Source organism: Dasypus novemcinctus, unplaced genomic scaffold (assembly GCF_030445035.2).
Source record: "Dasypus novemcinctus isolate mDasNov1 unplaced genomic scaffold, mDasNov1.1.hap2 scaffold_289, whole genome shotgun sequence".
Lineage (NCBI taxonomy): Eukaryota > Metazoa > Chordata > Mammalia > Cingulata > Dasypodidae > Dasypus > Dasypus novemcinctus.
The window spans coordinates 8,645-33,810 of NW_026688254.1; the positions used below are offsets into that span (position 1 = coordinate 8,645).

General features: G+C 72.0%; 1 protein-coding gene across 5 annotated transcripts; it reads right to left on the minus strand.

Annotated features, from left to right (window-relative positions):
* Window positions 1-60: 60 nt before the first annotated feature.
* SLC27A1 (solute carrier family 27 member 1) lies at window positions 61-17,662 on the minus strand. Of its 5 annotated transcripts, XM_058292778.1 has the most exons (13): window positions 15,198-15,282; window positions 14,420-14,514; window positions 13,412-14,123; window positions 8,955-9,349; window positions 8,720-8,878; window positions 8,585-8,654; window positions 7,211-7,303; window positions 7,023-7,131; window positions 4,609-4,818; window positions 3,801-3,927; window positions 2,585-2,887; window positions 2,361-2,507; window positions 61-704 (listed from the first exon to the last, which is right to left on the minus strand). In XM_058292778.1, the coding sequence occupies exons 3-13, from the start codon at window positions 13,651-13,653 to the stop codon at window positions 547-549; spliced, it is 2,013 nt and encodes a 670-aa protein (XP_058148761.1). In that variant the 5' UTR covers window positions 13,654-14,123; window positions 14,420-14,514; window positions 15,198-15,282; the 3' UTR covers window positions 61-546. The 5 variants fall into 5 exon arrangements, with proteins under 5 accessions (XP_058148761.1, XP_058148762.1, XP_058148764.1 ...); XM_058292779.2 differs by lacking the exons at window positions 13,412-14,123; window positions 14,420-14,514 and adding an exon at window positions 17,441-17,662 and having other exon boundaries at window positions 15,198-15,359; XM_058292781.2 differs by lacking the exons at window positions 13,412-14,123; window positions 14,420-14,514 and adding an exon at window positions 17,234-17,412 and having other exon boundaries at window positions 15,198-15,359.
* Between the last annotated feature and the right edge of the window lie 7,504 nt (window positions 17,663-25,166).

Genomic DNA, 25,166 nt, shown 5'->3' on the forward strand with positions numbered 1-25,166 from the left:
GTGGGTGCCCGCCCCGCGCCCCCCTCCACGCGTCTCAGCAGCAGTGGACGTTCCCCAGGCCCCAGGCTCTGCGGGTTTATTTCTCACTCAACCAGGAGACAAAGCTTGGGGTGCAGAATGTGCGGGGTCGCTCCCGCAGACGGCGTCAGCCCGCGCAGGGCTCCGAGAGCGGGCGCCAACCCCCGCGGGAGACCCCCGCCCACCCCGTTCCCACGGGCTCCGGGCCCAGGGGACCGCCGCAGGGAGCGACCGAGCGGTTCCGAGGGCAGACCCCTGGCTCGGCCAGCAGCCGCCCCACGCGGTCCTCGGCGGGGCAGGAGCTGCGGGCAGGGGCGGGCAGGGGCGGGCAGGGGGCGCCCGAGCAGCCTGGCCGGGAGACCCTTTGGGGACAAAGTGCAAACTGCAACGCCGGCCGGCGAGGTCTGGGTGACCCCGAGGCCCCGGGCTGACACCCCTCCCCGAGTAGGGGACGGGGTGGGGGGGGTGGGGGGTACAGCGGGGCGGGGCCAGGGCCGCCGGCCTCAGCCCCCCGTCCCGGGCAGGCGCTCAGAGGCCGAAGGCCCCGGAGCAGATGCGGGCGTGCACGGCCTCGTCCAGGGGCAGGTAGTGGCCCTGCTTCACGTCCAGGAAGAAGAGGCGGTCCGAGGTCTGGCGCGGGTCGAAGCCCTCCCGCTGCAGCCGCGTCTTCTGGATCTTGAAGGTGCCTGCGGGGGGAGGGGCTGCAGGAGCTCCGGGGCACGCGCCGCTTCCTGCCCCCTCCTCCGGGGAGGCTGCCCTGACCGCCCGGTCCTGGCCCCTGGCCGGGCCACCCTGCGTGCGGGCTCAGGGAGGGCAGCGCCCACCGCCCTTTCCTGGAGCAGGGCCCCGCGCCGCACCCGCGGCCTCGCCTCTCCCGCCGCCAGGACAGAACAGGGCGCGCCTGACGAGGCAGAGCCCGCGGGCCGCTCCCCGGGGCCTGGGCCTGGTTTTGGGAAAGGCAGCGGCTCCGCCGGAGCGAGCAGGACACCCTGACGAGGGACGGCTCGGGAAGCCCAAACGGCACGTCAGAAAGATGACAGAATCAAAGGGCGGGCGCGGAACGGCTGAAGCACTGCGACCTTCTCCCCAGCAAGGAGGCGGCAAACTGCCGCGACGCGGAGCCAGAGGAGCCGGCGGCCCGGCCACGGGTGCCCACCGCGCAGCGGCGACGCAGCATGGAGGCCAGAGGGCAGACAGGTGGACGGGTGGGTGGACCGGTGGCCGGGCAGCCGGGAAGGCGGCCAGATGGATGGACTGGCGGCTGGGAGGGTGGATGGGTGGACAGGCAGACAGCCTGGTGGACGGGCGGGTGGACAGGCGGCTGGGACGGCAGACAGAAAGATGGACAGGCGGCTGGGAAGGTGGGTGGGTAGGCAGATAAACTGATGGGACTGGTGGATGGGTGGGTGGCCAGGTGGCCAGGAGGGTGGATGGTTGGATGGACAGGCAGACAGACAAGCAGCCAGGAGGGTGGAAAGACAGCCAGGAAGGCGGCCAGACAGATGGACAGGCAGCTGGGAGGGTGGATGGGTGGACAGCTAGCCAGGAGGGTGGTCGGACAGCCAGACAGATGGACGGCTGGCCAGGAGAGTGAACAGGTGGCTGGGAAGGCAGCCAGATGGGCAAGTAAGTGGACAAGCAGATGGACGGACAAGCGGCTGGGAGGGTGGATGGGTGGACAGGTAGACTGATGGACTGGTGGACAGGTGGGTAGAGAGATGGCTGGGAGGGTGGAGAGGCAAACAGAGGGACAGGCGGCCGGGAGGATGGCCGAATGGACAGCAACTGGGAGGGTGGATGGGTGGATAGGCAGCCAGGAGGGTGGGAGGGCAGCCAAAAGAAAAGCTAGGTGGACAGGAAGACGGACAGGCGGCCGGGAGGGTGGACAGGCGACCAGGAGGGTGGACAGATAGACAGACGGATGGACAGGCAGGCAAGCAGCTGGGAGGGTGGACAGGCGACCAGGAGGGTGGACAGGTAGACAGACAGATGGACAGGCAGGCAAGCAGCCGGGAGGGTGGACAGGCGACCAGGAGGGTGGGCAGGTGGACAGGCGGATGGACAGGCAGGCAGGCAGCCGGGAGGGTGGGCAGGCAGCCGGGAGGGTGGACGGGCAGCCGGGAAGGTGGACGGGCAGCCGGGAGGGTGGACAGGTGGACAGACGGATGAACAGGCAGGCAGACGGACGGACAAGCAGCCGGGAGGGTGGACGGGCAGCCGGGGGGGTGGACGGGCAGCCGGGGGGGTGGGCGGGCAGCCGGGAGGGCCGGCAGGTGGACAGGCGGATGGACAGGCAGGCAGGCAGCCGGGAGGGCGGGCGCGGGCGCAGGGCCGGCGCGCACCTGTGGTGTCCACCCGGGGCAGCAGGCGCAGGAAGACGGGGCGCGCGTAGGGCGGCAGCGCCTTCTGCAGCTCCCGGTGCAGCGCGTCGGGGCTCAGCCGCGCCTGCGGGTCGGCGATGGCCGCCATGCCCGCCCTGCCCTCCACGCCTGCGGACACAGCGGTGAGCGCGCGCCCCGCGGGGGCCCCGCGGCCCGGGGGCGGCCCGGGGGCGGCCCGCGCTTGCCTGGCACGGCCACGCCGTAGACGGCCACGTCGGCCTGGCCCAGCAGGCGGCTCAGCGCGCCCTCCACCTCCGCGGCGGACACGTTCTCCCCGCGCCAGCGGAAGGTGTCGCCGCCGCGGTCGCGGAAGTACATGTAGCCCAGCTCGTCCATCACCAGCACGTCGCCCGAGAGGTAGGCGCGGTCGCCCCTGCGGAACACGCTGCGCGCCACCTTCCGGCGGGTGGCGCTGGCGCTGGCGTAGCCGTCGAAGCGGCGCAGCGGGTCCTGCTGGTCGATCTGGCCCACCAGGAGCCCGGGCTCCCCTGGGGAGGAGGGGGCTCAGGCGCGCGGGGCGGGGCCGCGGCGGGGGCGGGGCCAGGGCCCAGGCGGGGGCGGAGCCCAGGCGGGGCGGGGCTCAGGCGAGGCGGGGGCGGGGCCAGGGCCCAGGCGTGGCGTGGCGTGGCGTGGCGGGGCCGGGGCTCAGGCGGGGCGGGGCAGGGCAGGGCCGCGGCGGGGGCGGGGAGCGGGGCTCAGGCGGGGCGGAGCTCAGGCGAGGCGGGGGCGGGGCCAGGGCTCAGGCGGGGGTGGGGCTCAGGCGGGCGGGCGGGGCGGGCCGGGGCTCGGGCGGGGCCAGGGCTCAGGCGGGGGCGGGGCTCAGGCGAGGCGGGGCGGGGCCGGGGCTCAGGCGGGGCGGGGCAGGGCAGGGCCGCGGCGGGGGCGGGAGCGGGGCTCAGGCGGGACGGGGCAGCAGCGGGGGCGGGGCCCCGGGTGGGCGTGGCATGGGCTCAGGTGGGGGTGGGGCTCAGGCGGGGATGGGGGGGGCCCAGGGTTCAGGCGGGGGGGCGGGGCCAGGGCTCAGACAGGGCGGGGCACGGGTGGAGCCAGGGCTCAGGTGGGGGCGGAGCCAGGGCCCAGGGGGGGCGGAGCCCAGGTGTGGCGGGGCGGAGCCCAGGTGTGGCGGGGGGCGGGACCAGGGCTCAGGTGGGGCGGGGCAGCAGCGGGGGCGGGGCCCCGGGTGGGCGTGGCATGGGGCTCAGGTGGGGGTGGGGCTCAGGTGGGGGTGGGGCTCAGGCGGGGATGCGGGGGTGCCGGGGTTCAGGCGGGGGGGGCGGGACCAGGGCTCAGGCGGGGGCGGGGCATGGGCGGGGCCAGGGCTCAGGCGGGGCCAATGCTCGGGCGTGGGCGGGGCTTAGGCGGGGCCGTGCGGGCAGGGCCAGGACGCGGGCGGGCGCTCACCCGCCTGGCACGGGATGCAGAGGCCGCGGGAGTCTCTGAGCGGCTCCATGGTCTCCTCGTTGACCTTCACCAGCCGGATCGGGTACACGCCGGGCAGGATGCGGCTGTTGAAGCCGCAGGCGCCCACCTGGGCGGGCCGACACGTCGTCGAGGAGCCGGGGCCCTCGGCGCTGCACCCCCTCCCGGCGCTGCACTCTCGCCCGGGGTGCCCCCGCCCAGCCCCCGCCCTGCCCTACGGGGGCGTAAGCGCAGCATCACCTCCCGCGAGGAATGCTCAGGGCTCCTCCAGGCAGGGAGGGGACGCCTGGGTGACCCCCGGCCGTGGCGGCCCTATTGTCACCCCTCCCTGCCCACCGTGAGTCTGTGCCACCACACGCTGCAGGGCATGTTCGTTACGCAGCAGCCGCTGCCCGAGCATCCTCCGGGGCTGCTCGCCGTGGGGGAGAGGCCTCTTCCCAGGCCGGGACCCGGCAGCGAGCCGGGCGGGGAAAAGCCCTGCGCCGGCGCTCGGCTGTTACTGCTGCCAGGGTTCCCACTAGGGTCTGTCCTGGCCTTGGCTCGGAGCGCGACGGGGACGCCGTGCAGAGGAGACCGGGTCGCTGCCCGTGGCGCGGGCGGAGCTGGGCGTCATCCCCCTTTGCCGCCTGGGGCGCTGGGGCCCAGCGGGAGGGACCCCCGACCCGAACACGGCTCCCAGGGGCTCAGGGCGCGGCCACGCCAGGCGCCGCCCCCGACCCGGGTCCCCACGTGCCCGCCGCGCAGTCAGGCCGTCCGCGGGCGCCGGGCCCGGGGGGGGCGCGCCGCCCACCTTCCCGTCCATGTTGGCGATGCTGCAGTTGCACTCGGTGGCCCCGTAGAACTCGCCGATCTGGCGCACGCCGAAGCGCTGGGTGAACTCCTCCCAGATGGCCGGGCGCAGCCCGTTGCCGACCGCCAGGCGCACGCGGTGCTGGCGCTCCGCCTCACGCACCGGCTGCTTCAGCAGGTAGCGGCAGATCTCCCCGATGTACTGCACCACCTGGGGGCGCGGCGCGCACAGGTAGTGAGCTCCCCGTCTGAGGGGCGTGCGCGCATGGCCGCGCCCCCTCGGAGCTAACCCAAGGGGAAACGGAGACCCCCTCCTGTCGCACGGTTCCCTCCCACCCGGCTCGGCCCTCGTAAGGAGCTGGAGATGCTGCTTCCTGGCAACGAGGATGTGCCGAGAGCGGGTGCCCCACGGGGCATTCTCCCCAGGGCCGGGGAGAGCAGAGAGGGATAAGCCTGCCATCCCGGCACCCCTTGGTGGGGCCCCACGGACGCCCGCTCACGCGTCTCTGGGAGCTGAGCCAGGGCTGCGCAGTGGCGCCTGCTCGGTGGCGTCCCCTGCAGCCCTCTCTCCCTGCCTCACTCGAGAAAAGCAGAGCAAGGAATAGCGACCATCCTTGGTCAAGCCGTACCTGAAGCTGTGCCTCCGCTCCGTGAGCTAATAAAACCCATTCCTCAGGAAAGCCGGTGCAGGGCTGGGGTTTCTGCTCTTTTCAGCTAACAAGTCACTGCCTAGTGGGGGGCTGCCTCCAGACACCCCTACCCTGGCTCCAGCCAGGCGTGCCCCAGCTGCCCTCTTCACAAACCTGGCTGGGGGGGCAACTGGAGGCCACAGGACGTCTGCTCACCCATGGGGAGACGGCCCCGTCAGCCCGGCGAGGCCCCGGAGACCAGAGCCCGAGACCAAGGCCCTGCTGGGGGCCGCGGGCCCCGAATGGACTAGGGGGGACCCCACCGGTTGGAGGTGGCTAGGCCCCCTGCCCGACAGCCTCCCGAGGCCACAGCTGCCGACAGCCGTCCCGCGGGCACGAGGGAATTTCTGCCCTCGTTTCCTTGCGTCTCGTTAAGTGTGACCCTGAGGACTCGCGCCCTGTGCCCTGGTGAGTCCCTTGGCCTCACGCCTTCTGGGAAACCACAGAAACGGGCATCAGGGCCCGAGGCGGAGGAGAAGGGACAGAACACGGCACCACCCACCAGGGAGTCTCGCCCGGAAAGTCGAGCCTGAGGCCCCTGGAACAGCTAGCGTGGGTTCCCAAGGGGCTACCTGCCCCCAGCGCACACAAGGCGGGGGACGTGGTGGGGGGGGACGGGACAGGTGACACAGCACCCAGACCTGGAAAAGGCTGAAGGACAAAAACTATCCTCAATAAATAATGAGGGAAAATCAAGAAGAGACCAAGTGCAACCACAAATGAAAGGATTCTCCAACGGCTTATCTAGATGCCAATTCTTAAAACTAGCCCAAAGAGGAAATGTCCATGTTTTGACAGGGCGGACCCCAGGGGCCTGAACCGCTGGCTGGGCCTGTGGGGCAGGGTTGCTGTCAGCTTCCGGCCATGACGCGGGCCTGGAGCTTACACCTGGAGAGCGGCCTGTGGACACAGGTGGTCCTGGGCCATGTGCCCACTCACGTGACCCCCCCAGCACGGGCAGATCCACGACCAGCGGGGGCAGGGCTGTGACTGCGGGGGGCACCGGGGCCCCTGGGGGGAGGTGGCGGCTGCACAAGACCCCGAAGATTCCGAGACGCCGCTGGGCTGTGCACTTTAAAGCCGCCTGCGTCCCGTTCTGTGAGCTTCGCCTCAGTTTCCCCAGTTAAACATCGTCTTTACAGGCAGGACGCTGCGGCCTGGGGGTCGTGTCACAGCCACACGAAGGAGGGCTGGGCCGGGGCAGAACAGCTGGGAGAGGCTCGCGGCCGGGCGGGGGGCCGGGACCCTCTGCCTTCCTGTCCTACATACGTTTAACTTTCAGCGGGTGGCGGTAAAAGGCCTACAGTTTTAGGGCCACTTCAGAACTCCGCACATGTTCTTCCCGAGACGCTGCTGAGTGAGACCTCAGAAAGGGGGCATTCGGCGCCGTGTGGGTCCCCAGCGGCCCCCGCCGGCTGGGGATGTCCTGGAGGCCCCCTGGCCTCAGCTGACCCGGGCCTGCGAAGCCCACTTCCTGGACATCCCCGCCCGGGGCGCGCCTCCTGGGGAAGCGGCGGGCTCCCCTCTCCCCCCAGCGCCACAGAGAGGAAGGGGCAGGGCTGCCCACCTGCCCCCCCGCGGCCCTCCCGGGTGCCCCGCGCGCCGGTGCCCTGCAGTCGGCTGGGAAGACCCCGGGGTTAGGGTTCGGGGCGGGCAGCGGCACCCGGGCCCCCTCCCAGCCGGCGTCCCCCCCCGCCCCGCCCCGTCGGGGAAGCCCCGGCCTGACCGTGCAGTTGTGCTGGACACAGTCGTCCCAGAAGCGGCTGGCCGAGAACTTCCTGCGCAGCACGACGGTCAGCCCGTAGAGGAGGCACTGCCCCACGCCCATGATGTTCCCCTGCGGACGCGCGGGTGAGCGGGCGACCCCCCGCCCGCCCCGCGGCCCCCGCCCCGCCCCGCCCCCGCCCCGCGGCACCTGCCGAGTGGTACAGGGGCAGGCAGTCGTAGAGCACGTCCGAGGGCCCCATGCGGTAGGCGTGATGGCCGAAGGCCGCGATGCGGTAGTACCTGCGGGGAGGCGGGTGGGCCCGACGGCCCGCAAAGCTCAGGCGATTGGCGGAGGGGGTTGGGGCCGCGGAGGGGCGGGGCCAGGCCGCGAGAAGGCGACGGAGGGGGCGGGGCCAGACGGGGCGGGCCAGACGGCGAGCTGGCGGTGGAGGGGCGGGGCCAGACGGGGGCGGGCCAGGTAGTGAGCTGGCAGCGGAGGGGCGGGGCTAGACGGCGAGCTGGCGGTGGAGGGGCGGGGCTGCGGAGGGGCGGGGCTAGACGGCGAGCTGGCGGCGGAGGGGCGGGGCTAGACGGCGAGCTGGCGGCGGAGGGGGCGGGGCTGCGGAGGGGCGGGGCCAGGCGGCGAGCTGGCGGCGGAGGGGTGGGGCCGCGGAGGGGCGGGGCCAGGCGGCGAGCTGGCGGAGGGGGCGGGGCCAGAGGGGGGCGGGCCAGGTAGTGAGCTGGCGGCGGAGGGGCGGGGCCAGACGGCGAGCTGGCGGCGGAGGGGTGGGGCCGCGGAGGGGCGGGGCCAGGCGGCGAGCTGGCGGAGGGGGCGGGGCCAGAGGGGGGCGGGCCAGGTAGTGAGCTGGCGGCGGAGGGGCGGGGCTAGACGGAGAGCTGGCGGTGGAGGGGGCGGGGCTGCGGAGGGGCGGGGCCAGCGGCGAGCTGGGAGCTGGCGGAGGAGGGGCGGAGCTAGACGGAGAGCTGGAGATGGGGGCGGGGCCAGACGGGGTGGGCCAGGCAGAGCGCTGGCAGCGGCGGGGACGGGGCCAGGAGGCGAGCTAGCGGCGGAGGGGGCGGGGCCAGACTGCGAGCTGGCGGCGGAGGGGGCGGGGGCCGCGGAGGGGCGGGGCCAGACTGCGAGCTGGCGGCGGAGGGGGCGGGGCCAGACTGCGAGCTGGCGGCGGAGGGGCGGGGCTAGACAGCGAGTTGGCGGTGGGGGCGGGACCAGACGGGGAGGGCCCGGGGCCAGGCGGTGAGCTGGTGGCGGAGGGGCGGGGCCAGGTGGCGCGTAGACGGCAGGGTGGGCGGGGGGCGTGGGGGCGGGGCCAGACAGGGCGGGGCCGTGGGGGCGGGGCCAGGCGGTGCGTAGACCGAGGAGGGGGCAGGGCCAGGCAGCAACTAGGCGGTGGAGGGGGCGGGGCCAGGCAGTGGCTAGACGGCAGGGGGCGGGGCCGCGGGGGCGGGGTGGGGGGGTGGGCCCCAGCCAGGAGCTGGCACGTGCCAAGGCCCTGGGGCCGCAGCCCGAGGGCGGCTCAGGAGGGGCCTGGGCTGGGTGCGGGGTGCCCCCGGGCCGCTCACCTGCTGTGCACGACGATGGCGGCCTTGGGCAGCCCGGTGGTCCCCGACGTGTAGATGTAGAAGAGGCGGTCTGCGGGAGAGCGGAGGTTGGGGGCGGGCGCGCGGGCGCGGGCGGCGGGGCAGCCCCGCACTCACCGTCCATGCCCTTGCCGGGCGGCGGCTCCAGCGGGGCGGTGGATGCCTCCTGCAGCAGCGGGTCCAGGAGGCAGGCGTCGGGGGGCGCGCCCTCGTCGGGGGCCCCGGCGCAGAACTTGAGCAGGCTCTTGCCCAGCTGCCCGCTCACCTCGGCCACAGCTGCGGCCGGACACGCACGTCACGCCGCGGCCGGCGCCTCCCGGGCCCCCGCCTCCCCGCCCGCGCCCCGGCTCACCGGCCGCCAGCTCCCCGCCGAAGACCAGGCCCTTGGCGTCCGCGGCGCGCAGGCAGAAGACCAGGGGCTCGCGCCGCAGGTTGACGTTCAGCAGCGCGGCCTCCACGCCCGCCTTGGCCAGGCCCAGCCACAGCCCCACGAACTCGGGCCGGCCCTCCAGGAGGACGGCCACCACGTCGCCCGGCGCGAAGCCCAGGCGCAGGAAGAGGCGCGCCACGGCGTTGGAGTAGGCGTCCAGCTGCCCGAAGGTCCAGCGCGCGCCGCTGCCCGCGTCCACCAGGGCCAGGCGCTCGGGCTGCCGCCGCGCCACCGCCTCGAAGATGCGCGGGATGGTGTGGCCGGCGCGCCGGTGCCGGCGGAGCTCGCAGCGCACGCGGATGAGCACGGAGAGGCCGCTGCGGGGGGCCGGGGCGTGAGCTCCGGGGCCCCCCCGTCAGCGCAAGGTCACCCCCAGCCCCAAGGACCCCGGCCCAGCTGCTGCAGCGTGGACCTGGCCCGAGCCCTGTCGCCCCCCAGGGACCACCCGCCTGCGCGGCGCCTGGCCCCTGGGCTCTTCAGTTCTGCGCGGGCCGGGCGTCATCGAGGCGGAAGCGGCTCCCGTGCCTCCACCAGGCCGGTGGGCTCCGCGCCCAGCCCAGCGGTGGACGCGAGGGGCTCAGAACCCACGGCCCCCAGACTGCACGAGCCCCCGGATGGGCCAGCGGTGGCCGGGCTGCCCCGGGTCGGGGGTTCTCCTACCCTGGGGTACGGCAGGCCCCTCCCCAAGCCGGGACTGTGGGGCCGCGCAGCACACGGGCCACCGAGCTCCGGGACCCAGGAGCTCCGCAGCGCAGACGGCCCTGGGACCCCTCCCCCTCCCCTCTGTCCCCTCCACCGCTCTGCTCCCCCGCCCTTCCTAATCCCTCTCCCCTCCACTCGTTTCACCTCCTCCGCCCCCTCATCTCCCGCTGGTTCGCTCACTCCAGCTGCACTGGCCCCTCCTGTTCCGGAACGCTCCGCCCCAGGGCCTTGGCACGGCGCGCCCTCGCCTGGGGAGCTTGTTCCCAGATAACTGGGGCAGCCCTTCCCAGGCGGCCCCTTCCCAGGTAGCCCCCTGGGCCGGTCTAGCACCCACCCCTGCCCGCATCTCTGCGCCTGCGGCTGCCGCCCCGCGGCGCTGCTCCAGCCCCGCCCCCTCGGCCGGGTCCCGGGGCCTCTGCCCGCGCAGCCCGGAAGCCTGCTCTCAGCCGCCCGCGCCTCTCAGGTGGACGCTGCCTCCTGGGCCCCCCGCCCTGCCAGGGGCGCCCCCTGCGGCCGCTTCGCAAGGCGTCCGCGTGCTCCGATGGCCCTTCCAACGTGGGCTCGGCCTTCGTCCCTCGACACGGGCAGGCGTAGCAGCGCACGGTCCCCAAGGGGGCTGTGGGGCCACTCTCCCGGCAAGCCCGGCCCTCGTGAGCCAGCTCCTGGCTGCTAGGAAGCTCAGGCCACGGTGTCCCTGCCATGCATCCGGATTCCTGAGCCGCAGGAGCTGTGGGTGAGGACAGCTGTGCTGCTCTATTACGCAGCAATAGCTAACCGATACACGCAGACTGTGTTGCTTCCTTCAGCTCAACCACCACCACCTGACATCGTCATCTTCCTTGACTGCTCCTGGGGCTTTTGTCTGTTTCTGCAAAGCCACCGAGGAGGCCCAAGTGACCGAGCTGAGGCCACACCGACCCCCAGCTCCCGAGGCACGAGGCTGGGAGCGTTCCTTACTGCGGCCCACTTCCACGGGGTTCCTGTCCCCGAGCCAGCAGCCTTCCCCTGCCCTGGCCGCTCCCACTGGCCGCTGGGCGCAGGGTCCTGGCGCGGGTTGCCTTCTAGGGAGGGGCAGTTAGCGCCCGACAAGCACACAAGCAGCTCTCCCATCAGTGCTGAGAAGGAAACAAAGGGCGAGCGGTGGAGGCGACCCAGTGACGCGAGCCCTGGCGCTGGCGCCCCTCTGGGCAGCGCCCATGCCCTGGGCCCGAGGGAGCGTCGGCGGCAGCAGGGCCAAGGCGGGAGGAGGCTGGCGCGGCCCGACGGCGAGGCCGTTGGCGAGGAGCAGCCCGAGCGGAGCGCCTCACCTCCCCCGGCCCGCGCCAAGCCACGCAGACACAGGGGGCGACTGCCTCACACTCAGAAGGGGTCGGTGGTTCTGCCAGGACAGGGGTGCAGGGGCTGGTGGGGGGGGGGCCTCAGGGATGCGAGACCTCGAGAACAAAATCCACGTAGCAAAGCGGGAGGAAGCCAGCCCAGGCTAGGGGGACGCCAAGGCCGGTGCCCCCCTGTGGGCATGGGGGGGGGGCTGCACTTTGTCCATTCACCCTGGAATGGGCCACGGGGGGGGGGGGAACGCTTTCACATGAACCCGTGTCGCTTTCCACTTTGTGACCCGCGCTGCCAGCAAGCTACTAGGAGAGAGTGGAGGCAGAAGGGGAGGGGGCGGCTCCCAGCCGAGACCCCGAGACCCACGGTGACCCGTGGCCCACCAGGCGGCCACCGCGGGCCAGCAGACGTCCCCAGGGCCTTGCGCGCTCTCGCGTGCCGCACCAGCGCCACGTGACCCTCCCGGCCTCCCCGCGGGGTCCTAGGGCCCATCGGTGGGACCCGAGCCGGGGACTCGGGGTGGATGGACATGGCCGCGCGGCACCGGGCCAGCAGAGGAAGCAAGTCGGAGCGCCCGCTGAATGCCCTGCCCTGCCAGAGGGCTTCCGGTGCATGAGCTCGACAGGGCACCCCAGGAACCCCAAGGAGCGAAAAAAACGGGAGCTCAGTGGTTGAGCGCCTGCCTCCCATGTACGAGAACCTGGGCTCAATCCCTGGTACCTCCTAAAATAAAAAGAACCCTGAGGAGCTGGCGTTGTTACCACCAGGAGCAGGCCCTGCATAGCGGGACCCGTTCCACGGGCCAGGAAACAAGCCACAGGACATGTGGAGAGCTGAGGAGGGGTGCGGAGGGGTGAGCAGGGCCGGGGAGGGGTGAGGAGGGGCGAGCAGGGCCAAGGAGGGGTGAGGAAGGCTAAGGAAGGGTGAGAAGAGGTGAGGAGGGCTGAGGAGGGGTGAGGAGGGCCGAGCAGGGCCGAGGAGGGGTGAGGGGGGGCGAGGAGGACTGAGCAAAGCCGAGGAGGGGTGAGGAGGGCCGAGGAGGGGTGAGCAGGGCTGAGTAGGGCCAAGGAGGGGTCAGGAGGGCTGAGCAAAGCCGAGGAGGGGAGGAGGGGCAAGCAGGGCCGAGGAGGGGTAAGGAGGGCCGAGGAGGGGTAAGGAGGGCCGAGGAGGGGTGAGGAGGGCCGAGCAAAGCCGAGGAAGGGTGAGGAGGGGTGAGGAGGGCCGAGCAAAGCCGAGCAGGGCCGAGGAGGGGTGAGGAGGGGCGAGCAGGGCCGAGGAGGGGTGAGGAAGGCTAAGGAAGGGTGAGAAGAGGCGAGGAGGGCTGAGGAGGGGTGAGGAGGGCCGAGCAGGGCCGAGGAGGGGTGAGGAGGGCTGAGCAAAGCCGAGGAGGGGTGAGGAGGGCTGAGGAGGAGTGCGGAGGGGCAAGCAGGGCCGAGGAGGGGCGAGCAGGGCCGAGGAGGGGTGAGGAGAGCTGAGCAAAGCCGAGGAGGGGTGAGGAGGGGCAAGCAGGGCCGAGGAGGAGTGAGGAGGGGCGAGCAGGGCCGAGGAGGGGTGAGGAAGGCTAAGGAAGGGTGAGAAGAGGTGAGGAGGGCTGAGGAGGGTGAGGGGTGAGGAGGGGTGAGCAGGGCCGAGGAGGGGTGAGGGGGGGCGAGGAGGGCTGAGCAAAGCTGAGGAGGGGTGAGGAGGGCCGAGGAGGGGTGAGCAGGGCTGAGTAGGGCCAAGGAGGGGTGAGGAGGGCTGAGCAAAGCCGAGGAGGGGTGAGGAGGGCCGAGCAGGGCCGAGGAGGGGTGAGGAGGGCCGAGCAGGGCTGAGCAGGGCCGAGCAGGGCTGAGCAGGGCTAAGGAAGGTCGAGCAGGGCTCTCTTGAGTGCGTCTGGCTTGCGCAGCCAAGAACCAGCCACCCCACCCCGCTGTCAGGCCAGTGTCCACCCCAGGCCCTCCCCAGCCCTCCCCGTTTTCCCAGCCTGCCCCGGGCTCCGGCGTGGGGAGGCATCAGCAGGCGTGAGCACAGACTTCACGCAGCAAACGCGGGGCAGCTGCGAACACGGAGGCCGGGCACCTGGAGGCTTCCCAAGATCCAGCGCTCAGCCCGGGCATGGCACAGTGGCTGACAGCACAGGCCCTGAGCCCCATCCCCACCCTGGCTGGGTGTCCCTGGCAAATGTCTGTGCCTCGGTTCACCCACCTGTAAAAGGGGGTCAGCAAGGGACCCTTCCTCACAGGGCTGCAAGGGGATTAGTCCAGGGTCTGGCTCAGAGAAAGCTACACAAAGTGCATCAGTTACCTATTGCCGCGTAACAAACTGCCCCAAAAGTTGCCAGCTAGAAACAACAGGCAATTAAATCTCACAGGTTTTGTGGGCCAGGCGCCTGGCGGGGAGGGCGGCTTAGCCGGGGGTTCTGGCTCAGGTCTCTCGTGGAGCTCAAGAAGGGTGTCTTGGTCTGTGGCCATCTCACAGCTGCACGGAGGAGGGTCTCCTTCACAACAGCACCTGGGTTCCCCCAGAGTGAGTGTCCAAGGGGGAGCAGGAGAGCGCTCGGGAGCTGGAGCCCCTGTCTTTTCATGACCTGTCCCGCTCGCTTCTGCCACATCTTCACTGGACGTCGGCAGGCCCAGCCACGCTTGACGGAGGCTGCCTGCTCCAGAAGGGCTTGTTAGCGTGCTGTGTGCGTGTCCACGCCAGGGACTCAGGGCAGGCCAGCCCCGGGCCGGATCCCCAGCGAGACGGGCCGGGCGGAGCTGCCGTGGCCTGGGGACAGAGCTGGGCAGGGGGCAGCTGGGCTGGGGTGGCCCCAGGAGCCTGGAAAGGCCTCTAAGCAAGAAGCTAGCCTGTGCTCCTACTGTGTGCCGGGCCCGAGCTGCGCACAGGCTGCTGCAGCACCGAGACCAGCAGTCTCCCCCTGTGCCCTCGCGTCGCCCACGGTCCAGGCCCCAAATGGGAAGAGGAGAGCCTCACAAGGGCACGGCGCCGCCGGCGGCTGCACGGTTTGGAGCCACGCGGCCAGGTTGGAGTCCCGCCCTGCTCCTGTGACCGTGGACCAGGCCCTCCGCCGGCGCCTCCCTGGAACGGGGAGCAACAGGGAGGGAGCAACCCTGCGTGGGAGTCGGGGCTGGGGGTGACCCCTAAGCCATGGCACTGCGAACGACGAGCAGGAGAGGAGCCAGCAGAGCGGCCGCGAATGCCAAGGCCCCAGGGCGGGAAAGGCTGTGCACGTGGAGGCACGCGTGGCGCGCACAGGGGAGGGGGGTGAGCTTGGGGCCGTGGTCGGGGGCCTGGGGGCCCCGGGAGCAGCGCGGGCTGGGGTCTCGGCGGCCTCGGAGCGGGAAGCTAAAGGAACAGCTCCCTGGGGGACGGACCTGTGGGTATCACTCAGCGAAAGGGGGTTGGCCTGTTCCAGACGGCGGGGGTCGGGGACGCTGGGGTGGCGGCGGGGGGCTGGGGGTGCCTGCAGCTGGGAACAGGAGCCAGGAGGTCAGACCTGCCCCAGGGGAGGGGTGCAGGTGGCTGGAGGGGAGAGGCGGGGGTCTAGAAGTTCAGAGCAGTCGCCCAGCACAACAGACCGTGCCCTCACCCTCAGGAGGGGCTCAGCCCCCCACCCCAGGAGAGTGCGCCCCTGAAGGCTTCATGGAGGCTTGCTGCTAAGAGAACCCCAGAAATTCCTGCTTTCCACCCAGAACCCGGGCACCTCCTTTGAGCAAGAGACCGCCCGGAGATCCCCAAGGACCCTGCACAGAACATCAAGGAGTGCCACCCAGCTCAGAGACCCCCCAAACAGTCCTGAAATACCCCAGAGGCCCCAAAGCCTCACGCAGCCCCGCGGTTCTCCAGTGCCCTGGGCAGCTGTAGGCGGCCTTGAGGACACGGGCGCTCCGAGGCCCCAGACGAGCCCCAGGGACCCTCCAGGCCCCAGCAGGCCCGCAGCGCCCCCAGGGGCCTCTCCCCGTCACCACGCCCAGAGACCCCAAACCTCTCGGCCTCCCCAAGCCCACTGGCCGCCAAAGACCCCCCCCGGCCGGGAACCCACAGACCTCCCCGCCGCGCCCCAAGCTGCCCCGCAGACCCCGCCTCCAGCACCGGCGCCCTCCGGGACCCCTGCCGCCCCCGCAGCCGGCCCAGGCCGGGCCCCGCACTTACAAGAGGTCCCGCTTCGCCGTCAGGCAGACGATGCGCAAGAAGCGCCAGCCGCCGCCGCCCACGTACACGCCGATCGCCGCCGCCGCGCTCCAGGTCCACGAGAGCCCGAGCAGCTTCAGCAGGGCCAGCGAGGCCACGGAGGCCGCGCCCGCAGCCCGCATGCTGCGGAGCCAGCGGTGAGCCGCGGCGCCCCGGCCCGCCCCGCCCCGAGGCCCCGCCCCGCCCCGAGGCCCCGCCCCGCCCCGGAGGCCCCGCCCCGCCTGGAGGCCCCGCCCCGCCCCGGAAGCCCCGCCCCTCAGGCCCCGCCCCGCAGGCCCCGGCCCGCCCCGGAGGCCCCGCCCCGGAGGCCCCGCCCCGCCCCGGAGGCCACGGCCTGCCCCGGAGGCCCCGCCCCGCCCGGCAGGCCCCGCCCCGCCCCGGAGGCCCCGCCCCGCCCGGAGGCCCCGCACCCGCGCCGAGGCCCCGCACCCGCCCCGGAGGCCCCGGCCCGCCCCGGAGGCCACGGCCCGCCCCGGAGGCCCCGCCCTGGAGGCCCCGCCCCCGCCCCGGAAGCCCCGCCCCGGAGGCCCCGCCCCGCCCGGCAGGCCCCGCCCCTACCTCCACGCCGACCGGGCCGGAAAGCGATCAGAGCCCGCCCCCCCAAACCTGGGATTGGCCCCCCCGGCTAGGCTCCGCCCCATCCAGGTTGGGCTTCGAGCTCCCTCCTAGCCAAGCCCAAGCTTCCTGCCAATCATTGACAGTCCCCGCCCAGCCTGCCCCGCCCCGCCTCCTCGCTCCTCACGTGCCTCGCCCGAAAAGCAAGCCCCGCCCCTCTCCCGCCCCCGCGCAAGCCCCGCCCACGGCCCCGCCCGCGCCCCCGCCAGGCCCCCGGGTCGCCCCCGCCAGGCCCCCGCGCCGCCCCCCCGCGCCGTCCCCCGCGCCGCCCCCCGGCCCACCTGGCGCCCAGGCCCGCGCGGCCCCACCCCCACCCCGGCCCGCTCCGAGCCGCTCGGTCCCTCAGCCGCGACCCACCCCTTCCGGAGGCCGCGACCATAGAGAGGCCGCGCAGAGGACCGACGGCCAACGAGAGCGCGGGCTAGAGCGCCGCCGCCCGCCCACGGCCCCGCCTCCCGGCCCCGCCTCCCGGCCCCGCCTCCCGGCCCCGCCTCCCGGCCCCGCGCCTCCCGGCCCCGCGCGTCCCAGCTCCTTCCTCCACGGCCCCGCGCGTCCCGGACCCGCGCCTCCACGGCCCCCGCGCGCCCACGGCCCCCGCGCCTCCCGGCCCCGCGCCTCCACGGCCCCCGCGCCTCCCGGCCCCGCGCCTCCCGGCCCCGCGCGTCCACGGCCCCCGCCTCCACGGCCCCGCACGTCCCAGCCCCGCGCCTCCACGGCCCCCACCTCCTAGCCCCGCAGGTCCCGGCCCCGCGTGCCCACGGCCCCTGCCTCCCGGCCCCGCCTCCCGGCCCCGCGCCTCCACAGCTCCCGCCTCCTGGCCCCGCGCGTCCCGGCCCCGCGTGTCCACGGCCCCCGCGTGTCCACGGCCCCCACCTCCCGGCCCCCCGCGTGTCCACGGCCCCCGCGTGTCCACGGCCCCCACCTCCCGGCCCCCCGCGTGTCCACGGCACCCGTCTCCGGGCCCCCGCGTGTCCAGAGACGCACGTGTCCTCGCGCAGCGTGATCGCGGTTGCGCGGCGCGGCCGGTGCCCCAGAGGCCGCCAGGATCCCGCCCTGGGACCGGCTCCCGCCCGCCTGGGCTCGCGCCTCAGCCTGCCCTAAACCCAACCCCACGGCTTCGCAGCCTCAGCACCGTGTCCGGGGTGCAGCGAGCCCTGAGTTCACACCTGGGCAGGGCAGCAGGCCCTCACCCGAGCCCCAGGGCGTCCTCGGTTAGCCACCCACCCGCCCCAGGCCTCGGGGGCCAGCCAGTCCTAACTGCCCCTGCTCGGACCTTGCTAGGTGCCCCACCCGCCCCGGCTAGTGCCCCCAGGGTCCTCAGCCCTCACCCAGTGGCCCCGAGAGTCCTCCCAGCAAGGGCCAGCTCCCCCTCCCTGGCTGACCTGGCCGCTCCTGTGGGCTCCCCGAGGCTCGGCGGGTGCAGGGACAGCTGGCAGCCCGAGCCCTGGTCCGGCCAGGTCAGCCAGCCCAGACGGACTCCCACACCAGCCTGGCCACCGGTCTCTGCCACAGTCCCGTCCTCCAGGGCCCCCCGGGGCCGCCCTCCCGCGCACCCCAACCCCGCTTGTTTTCGGGCCTGCTTGGCTAACCTTCCCGGCTCTCCTGGGAGGAGGCCACGGGCCTGCTTCCAGCGCTGGGCGGACGGGGCTGGGTGGCGCTGCACCCCCCACGCGGCCACTGCTTCCCGGGGCAGCTCCAGGCGGGCAGACGGGGGCGGGAGGCAGATCCGGAGCGCAGGCCCGCAGCCAGCGCCTGGCCCGGGCCTCCCCAGCCGGGGGGCGGCCGAGTCAGCAGTGCTGCGGCCGCGTCCTGCGGGGCCACTTTGGGACGGTCCTTTCCCAGGTGACCGGCCTGAGGTTTGCAGCCCACCCGGCTCAAGGTCAGGGCCCAAGGTCAGGGCGCACAAGCAGCTGCTGCCCCTCCCCCTCCTGACCGAGGGTGGCCTCCCTAAGCTGCACAGGACCAGCCCCCCACGCCCCCTCAGCTCCTGGAGACGTTCTCACAGGCCTGCACGGTTCCGTGGGGCGCCACCTGTGCGGGTGTCATCTCTCCCATCACACAGGAAATTCCAACTTTCAAAAGTCTCCAAGGATTGAGGAGGAAGGACGAGGACCTGGCCTGAACCCGTTCACAAAGCGGAAATCGAGGCAGGAGGACAGAGCTCAGGCTTGGGGCCAACAGGCTCCGCTCCGCTCCAGCTGGGTGGCCTGGGGCAGCGTCCCCTCTGGGCCGCGGGCCCTCTGTGTGGGGGCGCAGCTCAGCCTGACCCAGAGGCCTGCAGGGGGGGCGGGACCCCAGCCAAAGGGGGCCCCCGCGGCTTTCCAGGAGAACACAGGAAACGAAGGGTGCGTGGAAACACAGCGGGGCGATCGTGACGTGGGGTCTGCTCCAAGTCGCAGGACGCCCGGGATCTCTCGCCGCCGGAGCCCTGTGTCCACTGCCAGCGTCCCAGGCTGCCTGGACAGAGTCTCCAAACAGGGGCATAAATCCGCAGGCGTTTATCTGACACATGAAGCGGCGCCTTCCTGCCTCTTCCAGCTCCCCGCCGCCTCGCCGGGCGAGAGCAGCAGCCGGGGTTAGCGGCAGCGGATGTCAGCACGGCTCCTCGCGCGCACCTGCAAGACTCTTTTGCAGATACGTGTCCCTTCTCGGGTTCCAGCACTGAGGCCGGGGACACGTGGGCGTGCCAGCCACCAGCAGAGTCCCCCGGGGTGGCTCGGCCACAGCTGCAGACATGTTTGGTTGTCGCGTCTGGGGTCCCCACGGCCGAGCAGGCCCCACCTGAGTGTCACTCGCAAGCGTGGGACGGACGGAAGCGGCTCCGCGGCAGGGAGGCTCTCCCCCGAGAGCTATGAAGGGTTTTAGTGTTTGCAAGGGGTTGGAAAAGAACGTTTCATGAGGCCTGAGAAGTCTAGGGAGTTCCAGTGTCAGGGCCCATCACTGAGTTTCTCTGGAACGGCCGCGTTCCAGCGGCACAGTGGCAGCTGCTCGTTGTAACAGCCTGTGGCCTGCAGAGCGACCCGCTCACACCCGGGCTTTACGGGCCACCTGCCCGCTCCCACGCGGGTCTTTTTTTTTTTAAGGTTTTTTTGTTTTCCGCCCTCCTTGTTGTTTGCGCTCTGCTCTCCTTGTCTGTCACTTGCGTGCTCTCTGTGTCTGCCTGTCTTCTTTTTAGGAGGCGCCAGGAACCAAACCTGGGAACTCCCCTGGCGGAGGGAGGCGCCCGATCGCTTGAGCCACCTCCATTCCCTGCTCGTTAGGTCTCTTGTTGTGTCTCCTCATCGCGTCTCTTCATTGTGTCATCTCGCTGCATTACCTTGCTGCGCCAGCCCGTGGTGTCAGCTCTCGGTCTTGCTCGTCTTCTTTAGGGGGCACTGGGAATCGAACCTGGGACCTCCCATGTGGGAGGCAGGCGCCTAATCCCTTAAACTACCTCTGCTCCCTGCTTTGTTGTACCCTTCATTATGTTTTCGTCCTTGTGTCTCTTGTGTCATCTTGTCACGTCACCTTGCCCTCTTGCTCGTCCTCTCCAGGAGGCACTGGGAATCGAACCTGGGACCTCCCATGTGGGAGGCAGGCGCCCGACTGCTCGAGCCACGTCCACTCCCCTGTGCGGGGTCTTGAGGCAGCCTTCCGAGAGAGAACGAGGTGGCGCCAGGACGCCTCAGGTCCCCTGGACTCACAGCTTCACTCTCTTTTCAATATTCCAAACCAGGAGTTCTAAGGGGGTCGTCCAGATGGAATTCAGGAGGTGCGGGCTGTACCTAAAAATAAGTATTTTTTCACAAAGCTCTAGCAGGGGTTTGGCGTGTCCTCTCGTGCATGCAGGCTCTGGCCGGCGCGGCGGCTTTGTCCCCTGTGGAAATCGGATATTTTCCTGATGTCCTCACTGTTGAAAATACCTCGAAATAGCATTTACATTCACCGTCATGGAGAGATCACAGTAGCTGGCCCACGTGCACAGGGACCAAGCACACGTGTGTATATTTAAACAAATCGACTTTATTGGTACAAACTAAAAACACATACAATCCACCCAGTGTACAGTCAGTGGCGTTTGGCATAATCACAGAACTGAGTATCCATCGCTTCAATTGTTATTAGAGGATTTTCATTATTTCAGTAATAATAATAAAAACAAACAAGAAAAATTACTCACCTCTCTGTTTTCCCGCTGTCCACAGCTGCTAACACACATTTTTAAAACAGATTTATTTTACTTTTAGAGCAGCTGTAAGTTTACAGGAAAGCCGTGCAGCAATCCAGGGTTCCCGGCATTTTCGCGCCTTTGTTACAACTGAATCGATGTAATTGTCCTCGGATGATTAGGGCTCCCTCTGGGTTACGGGGTTCTGTGGGTTTTTTTATTGTGGTGACCTACACACATAAAATTTCCCATTTTGACCACTTTCAAGAATACAATCCTGGGCTATTGACTTCATTCACAGGTGGTGCCACCGCCACTTTCCAAACGACAGGTGCTTTAACCTCGCTACCTAGTGGAGCACTTGGAGTCGGCCTGGCCGTGTCCCCTGCATGGCCACGTCCCCTGAGCTCCCGCGTCCCCTGAGCTCCCACGTCCCCTGAGTTCCCACGTCCCCTGCGCAGCCACGTCCCCTGAGCTCCCACGTCCCCTGAGTTCCCACGTCCCCTGCGCAGCCACGTCCCCTGAGCTCCCACGTCCCCTGAGCTCCTGCGTCCCCTGAGCTCCCACGTCCCCTGTGCAGCCACGTCCCCTGCTTCCACGTCCCCTGCATGGCCACGTTCCCTGAGCTGCCACGTCCCCTGCGCGGCCACATCCCCTGAGCTCCCGCGTCCCCTGTGCGGCCACTTCCCCTGAGCTCCCACGTCCCCTGTGCGGCCATGTCCCCTGCACGGCCACGTCCCCTGTGCGGCCACGTCCCCTGTGCGGCCATGTCCCCTGCACGGCCACGTCCCCTGAGCTCCTGCATCCCCTGAGCTCCCACGTCCCCTGAGCGGCCACGTCCCCTGCGCAGCCACGTCCCCTGCGCTCCCGTGTCCCCTGAGCTCCCGTGTCCCCTGCGCGGCCACGTCCCCTGAGCTCCTGCGTCCCCTGAGCTCCCACGTCCCCTGAGTTCCCATGTCCCCTGAGCTCCTGCGTCCCCTGAGCTCCCGCGTCCCCTGAGCTCCTGCGTCCCCTGAGCTCCCGCGTCCCCTGTGCGGCCATGTCCCCTGCACGGCCACGTCCCCTGAGCTCCCGTGTCCCCTGAGCTCCCGCGTCCCCTGAGCTCCCACGTCCCCTGAGTTCCCATGTCCCCTGAGCTCCTGCGTCCCCTGAGCTCCCGCGTCCCCTGAGCTCCTGCGTCCCCTGAGCTCCCGCGTCCCCTGTGCGGCCACGTCCCCTGCGATCCCACGTCCCCTGAGCGGCCACGTCCCCTGAGCTCCTGCGTCCCCTGAGCTCCTGCGTCCCCTGAGCTCCCGCGTCCCCTGCGCGGCCACTTCCCCTGAGCGGCCACGTCCCCTGAGCTCCTGCGTCCCCTGAGCTCCCACGTCCCCTGAGTTCCCATGTCCCCTGAGCTCCTGCGTCCCCTGAGCTCCCGCGTCCCCTGAGCTCCTGCGTCCCCTGAGCTCCCGCGTCCCCTGTGCGGCCACGTCCCCTGCGATCCCACGTCCCCTGAGCGGCCACGTCCCCTGCGATCCCACGTCCCCTGCGCTCCCGCGTCCCCTGAGCTCCCGCGTCCCCTGTGCGGCCACGTCCCCTGTGCTCCCGCGTCCCCTGCGCTCCCACGTCCCCTGCGCAGCCATGTCCCCTGAGCTCCTGCGTTCCCTGAGCTCCCGCGTCCCCTGAGCTCCCGCGTCCCCTGCGCGGCCACTTCCCCTGAGCGGCCACGTCCCCTGCGATCCCACGTCCCCTGCGTTCCCGCGTCCCCTGAGCTCCCGCGTCCCCTGTGCGGCCACGTCCCCTGCGCTCCCGCGTCCCCTGCGCTCCCACGTCCCCTGCGCAGCCATGTCCCCTGAGCTCCCGTGTCCCCTGCGATCCCGCGTCCCCTGAGCTCCTGCGTCCCCTGAGCTCCTGCGTCCCCTGCGCAGCCATGTCCCCTGCGCTCCCACGTCCCCTGCGCAGCCATGTCCCCTGAGCTCCCGTGTCCCCTGCGATCCCGCGTCCCCTGAGCTCCCGCGTCCCCTGCGCAGCCATGTCCCCTGCGCTCCCACGTCCCCTGCGCAGCCATGTCCCCTGCGATCCCATGTCCCCTGCGCAGCCATGTCCCCTGAGCTCCCGTGTCCCCTGAGCTCCCGTGTCCCCTGCGATCCCGCGTCCCCTGAGCTCCCGCGTCCGCTGCGCTCCCGCGTTGCAGCGCAGGCCCTGCCCAGGGCCCAGATCCAGTCAGGCCCGGTGCCCTCCGCCTGTCCCCACGGCCATGGCTGGGCAGCTGCACCCCTGGCCGGGCCTAGCTGGCTGCCGCTGCCCCCCCCCCCCGCCTCTGGGTCACCCCACGCGCTGTGGGTGTCCAGCCCCGCCCCCCGTCTGCGTGTCCATCCCTCGCGGAGCAGCCCCTTCCTCAGACGCCCTGGGACGGGAGGCGGGAGGTCAGGGAGGGCTGCCCGGAGGAGGGGGCCTCTCCGCTGAGAGGCTTCCTCGTCACCCGTTCCGCCGGGAGCGCGTGAGCACCGGCCTGTGGGGTGGGGGTTACAGCCTGGTGGGGGGAGGACACGAAGAGAAGATTCAAACACGGACAAGCAGCCGCCCGTGGAGGAGCCGCGCGGGGGAGCGGCGCTGAACAAGGGCGCCTTGTCTAAGGAGAGCGGAGGTGGGAGGGTGGGGACCGAGGGGTGGGCTTCCGGGGGGCGGGGCTGTGCCCCCCGTGGGCGGAGCAGAGATTGGAGCCCAGCCCCGGTCCTACCGCGCATGCGCGGCCAGAACAGCCCCCGTGGCTGTCCCGAGTCCTAATCCACGCCCCCCACCCCCGGCGTTAATTAGGAACCTTTTCAATCCTGCACAAAAGGTGGAGGAGCTCAGCGCGGCCCGCGGCGGGCGTGGGAGCTTTCCCTCCGGCCACAGGCAGGTGTGGACCTACGGCCGGTCCACGCACTCGCCCTTCCCCACGCGCGTGCGCGCCCTCCCGCCTCCCCGTGGGGGGTGGGTCCTCTCGAGGAGACGCCCCTGCAGGGTTGGGAGCGCCCCGGGGCGTGGGGTTAAGCCTGAATTCCAGCTACAGGACCCATCATTTCTGCGCAGCTGTGGACGGGACACGCGCACTCGAGCAGCGTCTGTCGTTTACGTGCAGCTCCCACGAGTGCAGAACGCGCCCTCTGGAAAGGGCCCGCGGGGCGCCGGGCTCGAGCACCCTGAGCTCCCGGACTCCGTCTGGACGGGGCGTGGTCGCCCGCGGCGTGGGGGCTGCTCGCGCCTCCCCTCGCGCTGAGAACCCGGAGGCCCTGCGGCTCTGGCTGCGCCCCGGGGCCTTTGCACCGCTCCCCCTGGCCTCCTGCGAGCTCAGCTCAGAGGCCGCCTCCCCCGGGCCCTCCCTGACCACCAGCCCCCCAGTGCCTCTCGGGGGAGTGGCGGGATTCACGCGTGTTCGTTCATCCACCCACTGACATTTCCTGGGCGCCCCCTCCGTGCTTCCTTCAGCAAACCGAGACGAGGTGTCCCCGCAGACCTGACCCGCTGCCATTGAGGCTGGGGGCGGGCCCCGGACCCCCGAGGTGGGCGCGAGGGGCCTGGGGGACCCCGAGGCCAGCGCGGCCTGTCCTGGTCCCCGAGTGTCTCCACGCCGGCGGCAGGGCGCCCAGGGCGCGCAGGCGGCGCTCGGAGGAGGCTCGGGGTCCCGCGCGGCGCTGGGGTCCCCCGACTGACCGCGCCCCGTAGGGAGCTCGGGGCAGGTCCTCCGTGCAGCGCCTGCCGGGCGCGGACGTGCTCCCGCGACGCGGCCCGCGAGCTCGGGCCCCTGGGCGCGCCGCTTCCCACCTGGCGGGAGGCGCGGAGCTGCCGGCCCCGGGACCCCGCGCCCGAGTACCGCGTGGACACGGCGGCGCCGCGGCCTGCGGGGCTGCGCTGAGCTCCAAGGAGGACCGGGCAGGCGGCGGGCGCTGCGCTGAGACCCCGGGGAGGGCCCCGGGCGCGCGGGGCGAGGGGCGCGTGGGGGAAATCTAGGCGCAGACTCCGGGGCGGCAGGGGCGGGGCGGGTGGCCCGGCAGCTCTGACCTCTCCAGGGGCCGCGGGGTCCAGAGTGCGGGCGCCCGGGGCTCGGGTCTGACCCTGAGCGTCGCCCCCTCCCGCGCGGCCGCCCCCTGCCTGGCCTGAGCGCCCCGCAAGCCATCGAAGCCGAGACCTTTCACGGGTATCCAGAAATATTTAAATAAACGTGGGGTGAAAAGCAAACGTTACAATAAACGAGTTTTGAATCACGCCCCGTGGCAGCTCCCTTGATGAGTTTAGTGTGGGCTCAAGTCGCCGCCCCCCACTCCCTCGCAGGCTGACTCCAGGCCAGTTGCTCGCCTGCCTGTGCCTCGGTTTCCCCTTCCATGAAATGGGGCCATCCTCGGGCTTCCCGGGGCCTCAGGGCGCGTGCCCGGGCCCAGGACAGCGCGCAGAGCTCAGCCACTGTCGGAATAAATGTCCTTTTCTTGCTAAATGATTGTTGCTTCAGATTTTCTCCTTCCCGAGAATTCCCGTTTCCCCCTTGTGTGCTGAGAGCACGTATCATTTCATCTGCAAAACTACAACAGCCCTTTCGAAAACTTTCTTAACCACAAACTCGTGATTGGCACGTCGGATGCGTCTGGCAGCCGCGGGAGGCGGCGCGGGGCGCGGGGCGCGGGGCGCGGGGCGCGGGGCGAGGGGCGCGGGGCGAGGGGCGCGGGGCGGGACGGGGCGCGGGGCGCGACGGGGCGCGGGGCGCGGCGGGGCGCGGGGCGCGGGGCGCGGGGCGCGGGGCGCGGGGCGCGGGGCGCGGGACGGGACGGGGCGCGGGACGGGGCGCGGGGCGCGGGGCGCGGGGCGCGGGGCGCGGGACGGGGCGCGGGGCGCGGGGCGCGGGGCGCGGGGCGCGGGACGGGGCGCGGGGCGGGACGGGGCGCGGGGCGCGGGACGGGGCGCGGGGCGGGACGGGGCGCGGGGCGCGGGGCGCGGGACGGGACGGGGCGCGGGACGGGACGGGGCGCGGGGCGCGGGGCGCGGGGCGCGGGGCGGGACGCGGGGCGCGGGGCGCGGGACGGGGCGCGGGGCGCGGGGCGCGGGGCGCGGGGCGCGGGACGGGGCGCGGGGCGGGACGGGGCGCGGGGCGCGGGGCGGGACGGGGCGCGGGACGGGACGGGGCGCGGGGCGCGGGGCGCGGGGCGGGACGGGGCGCG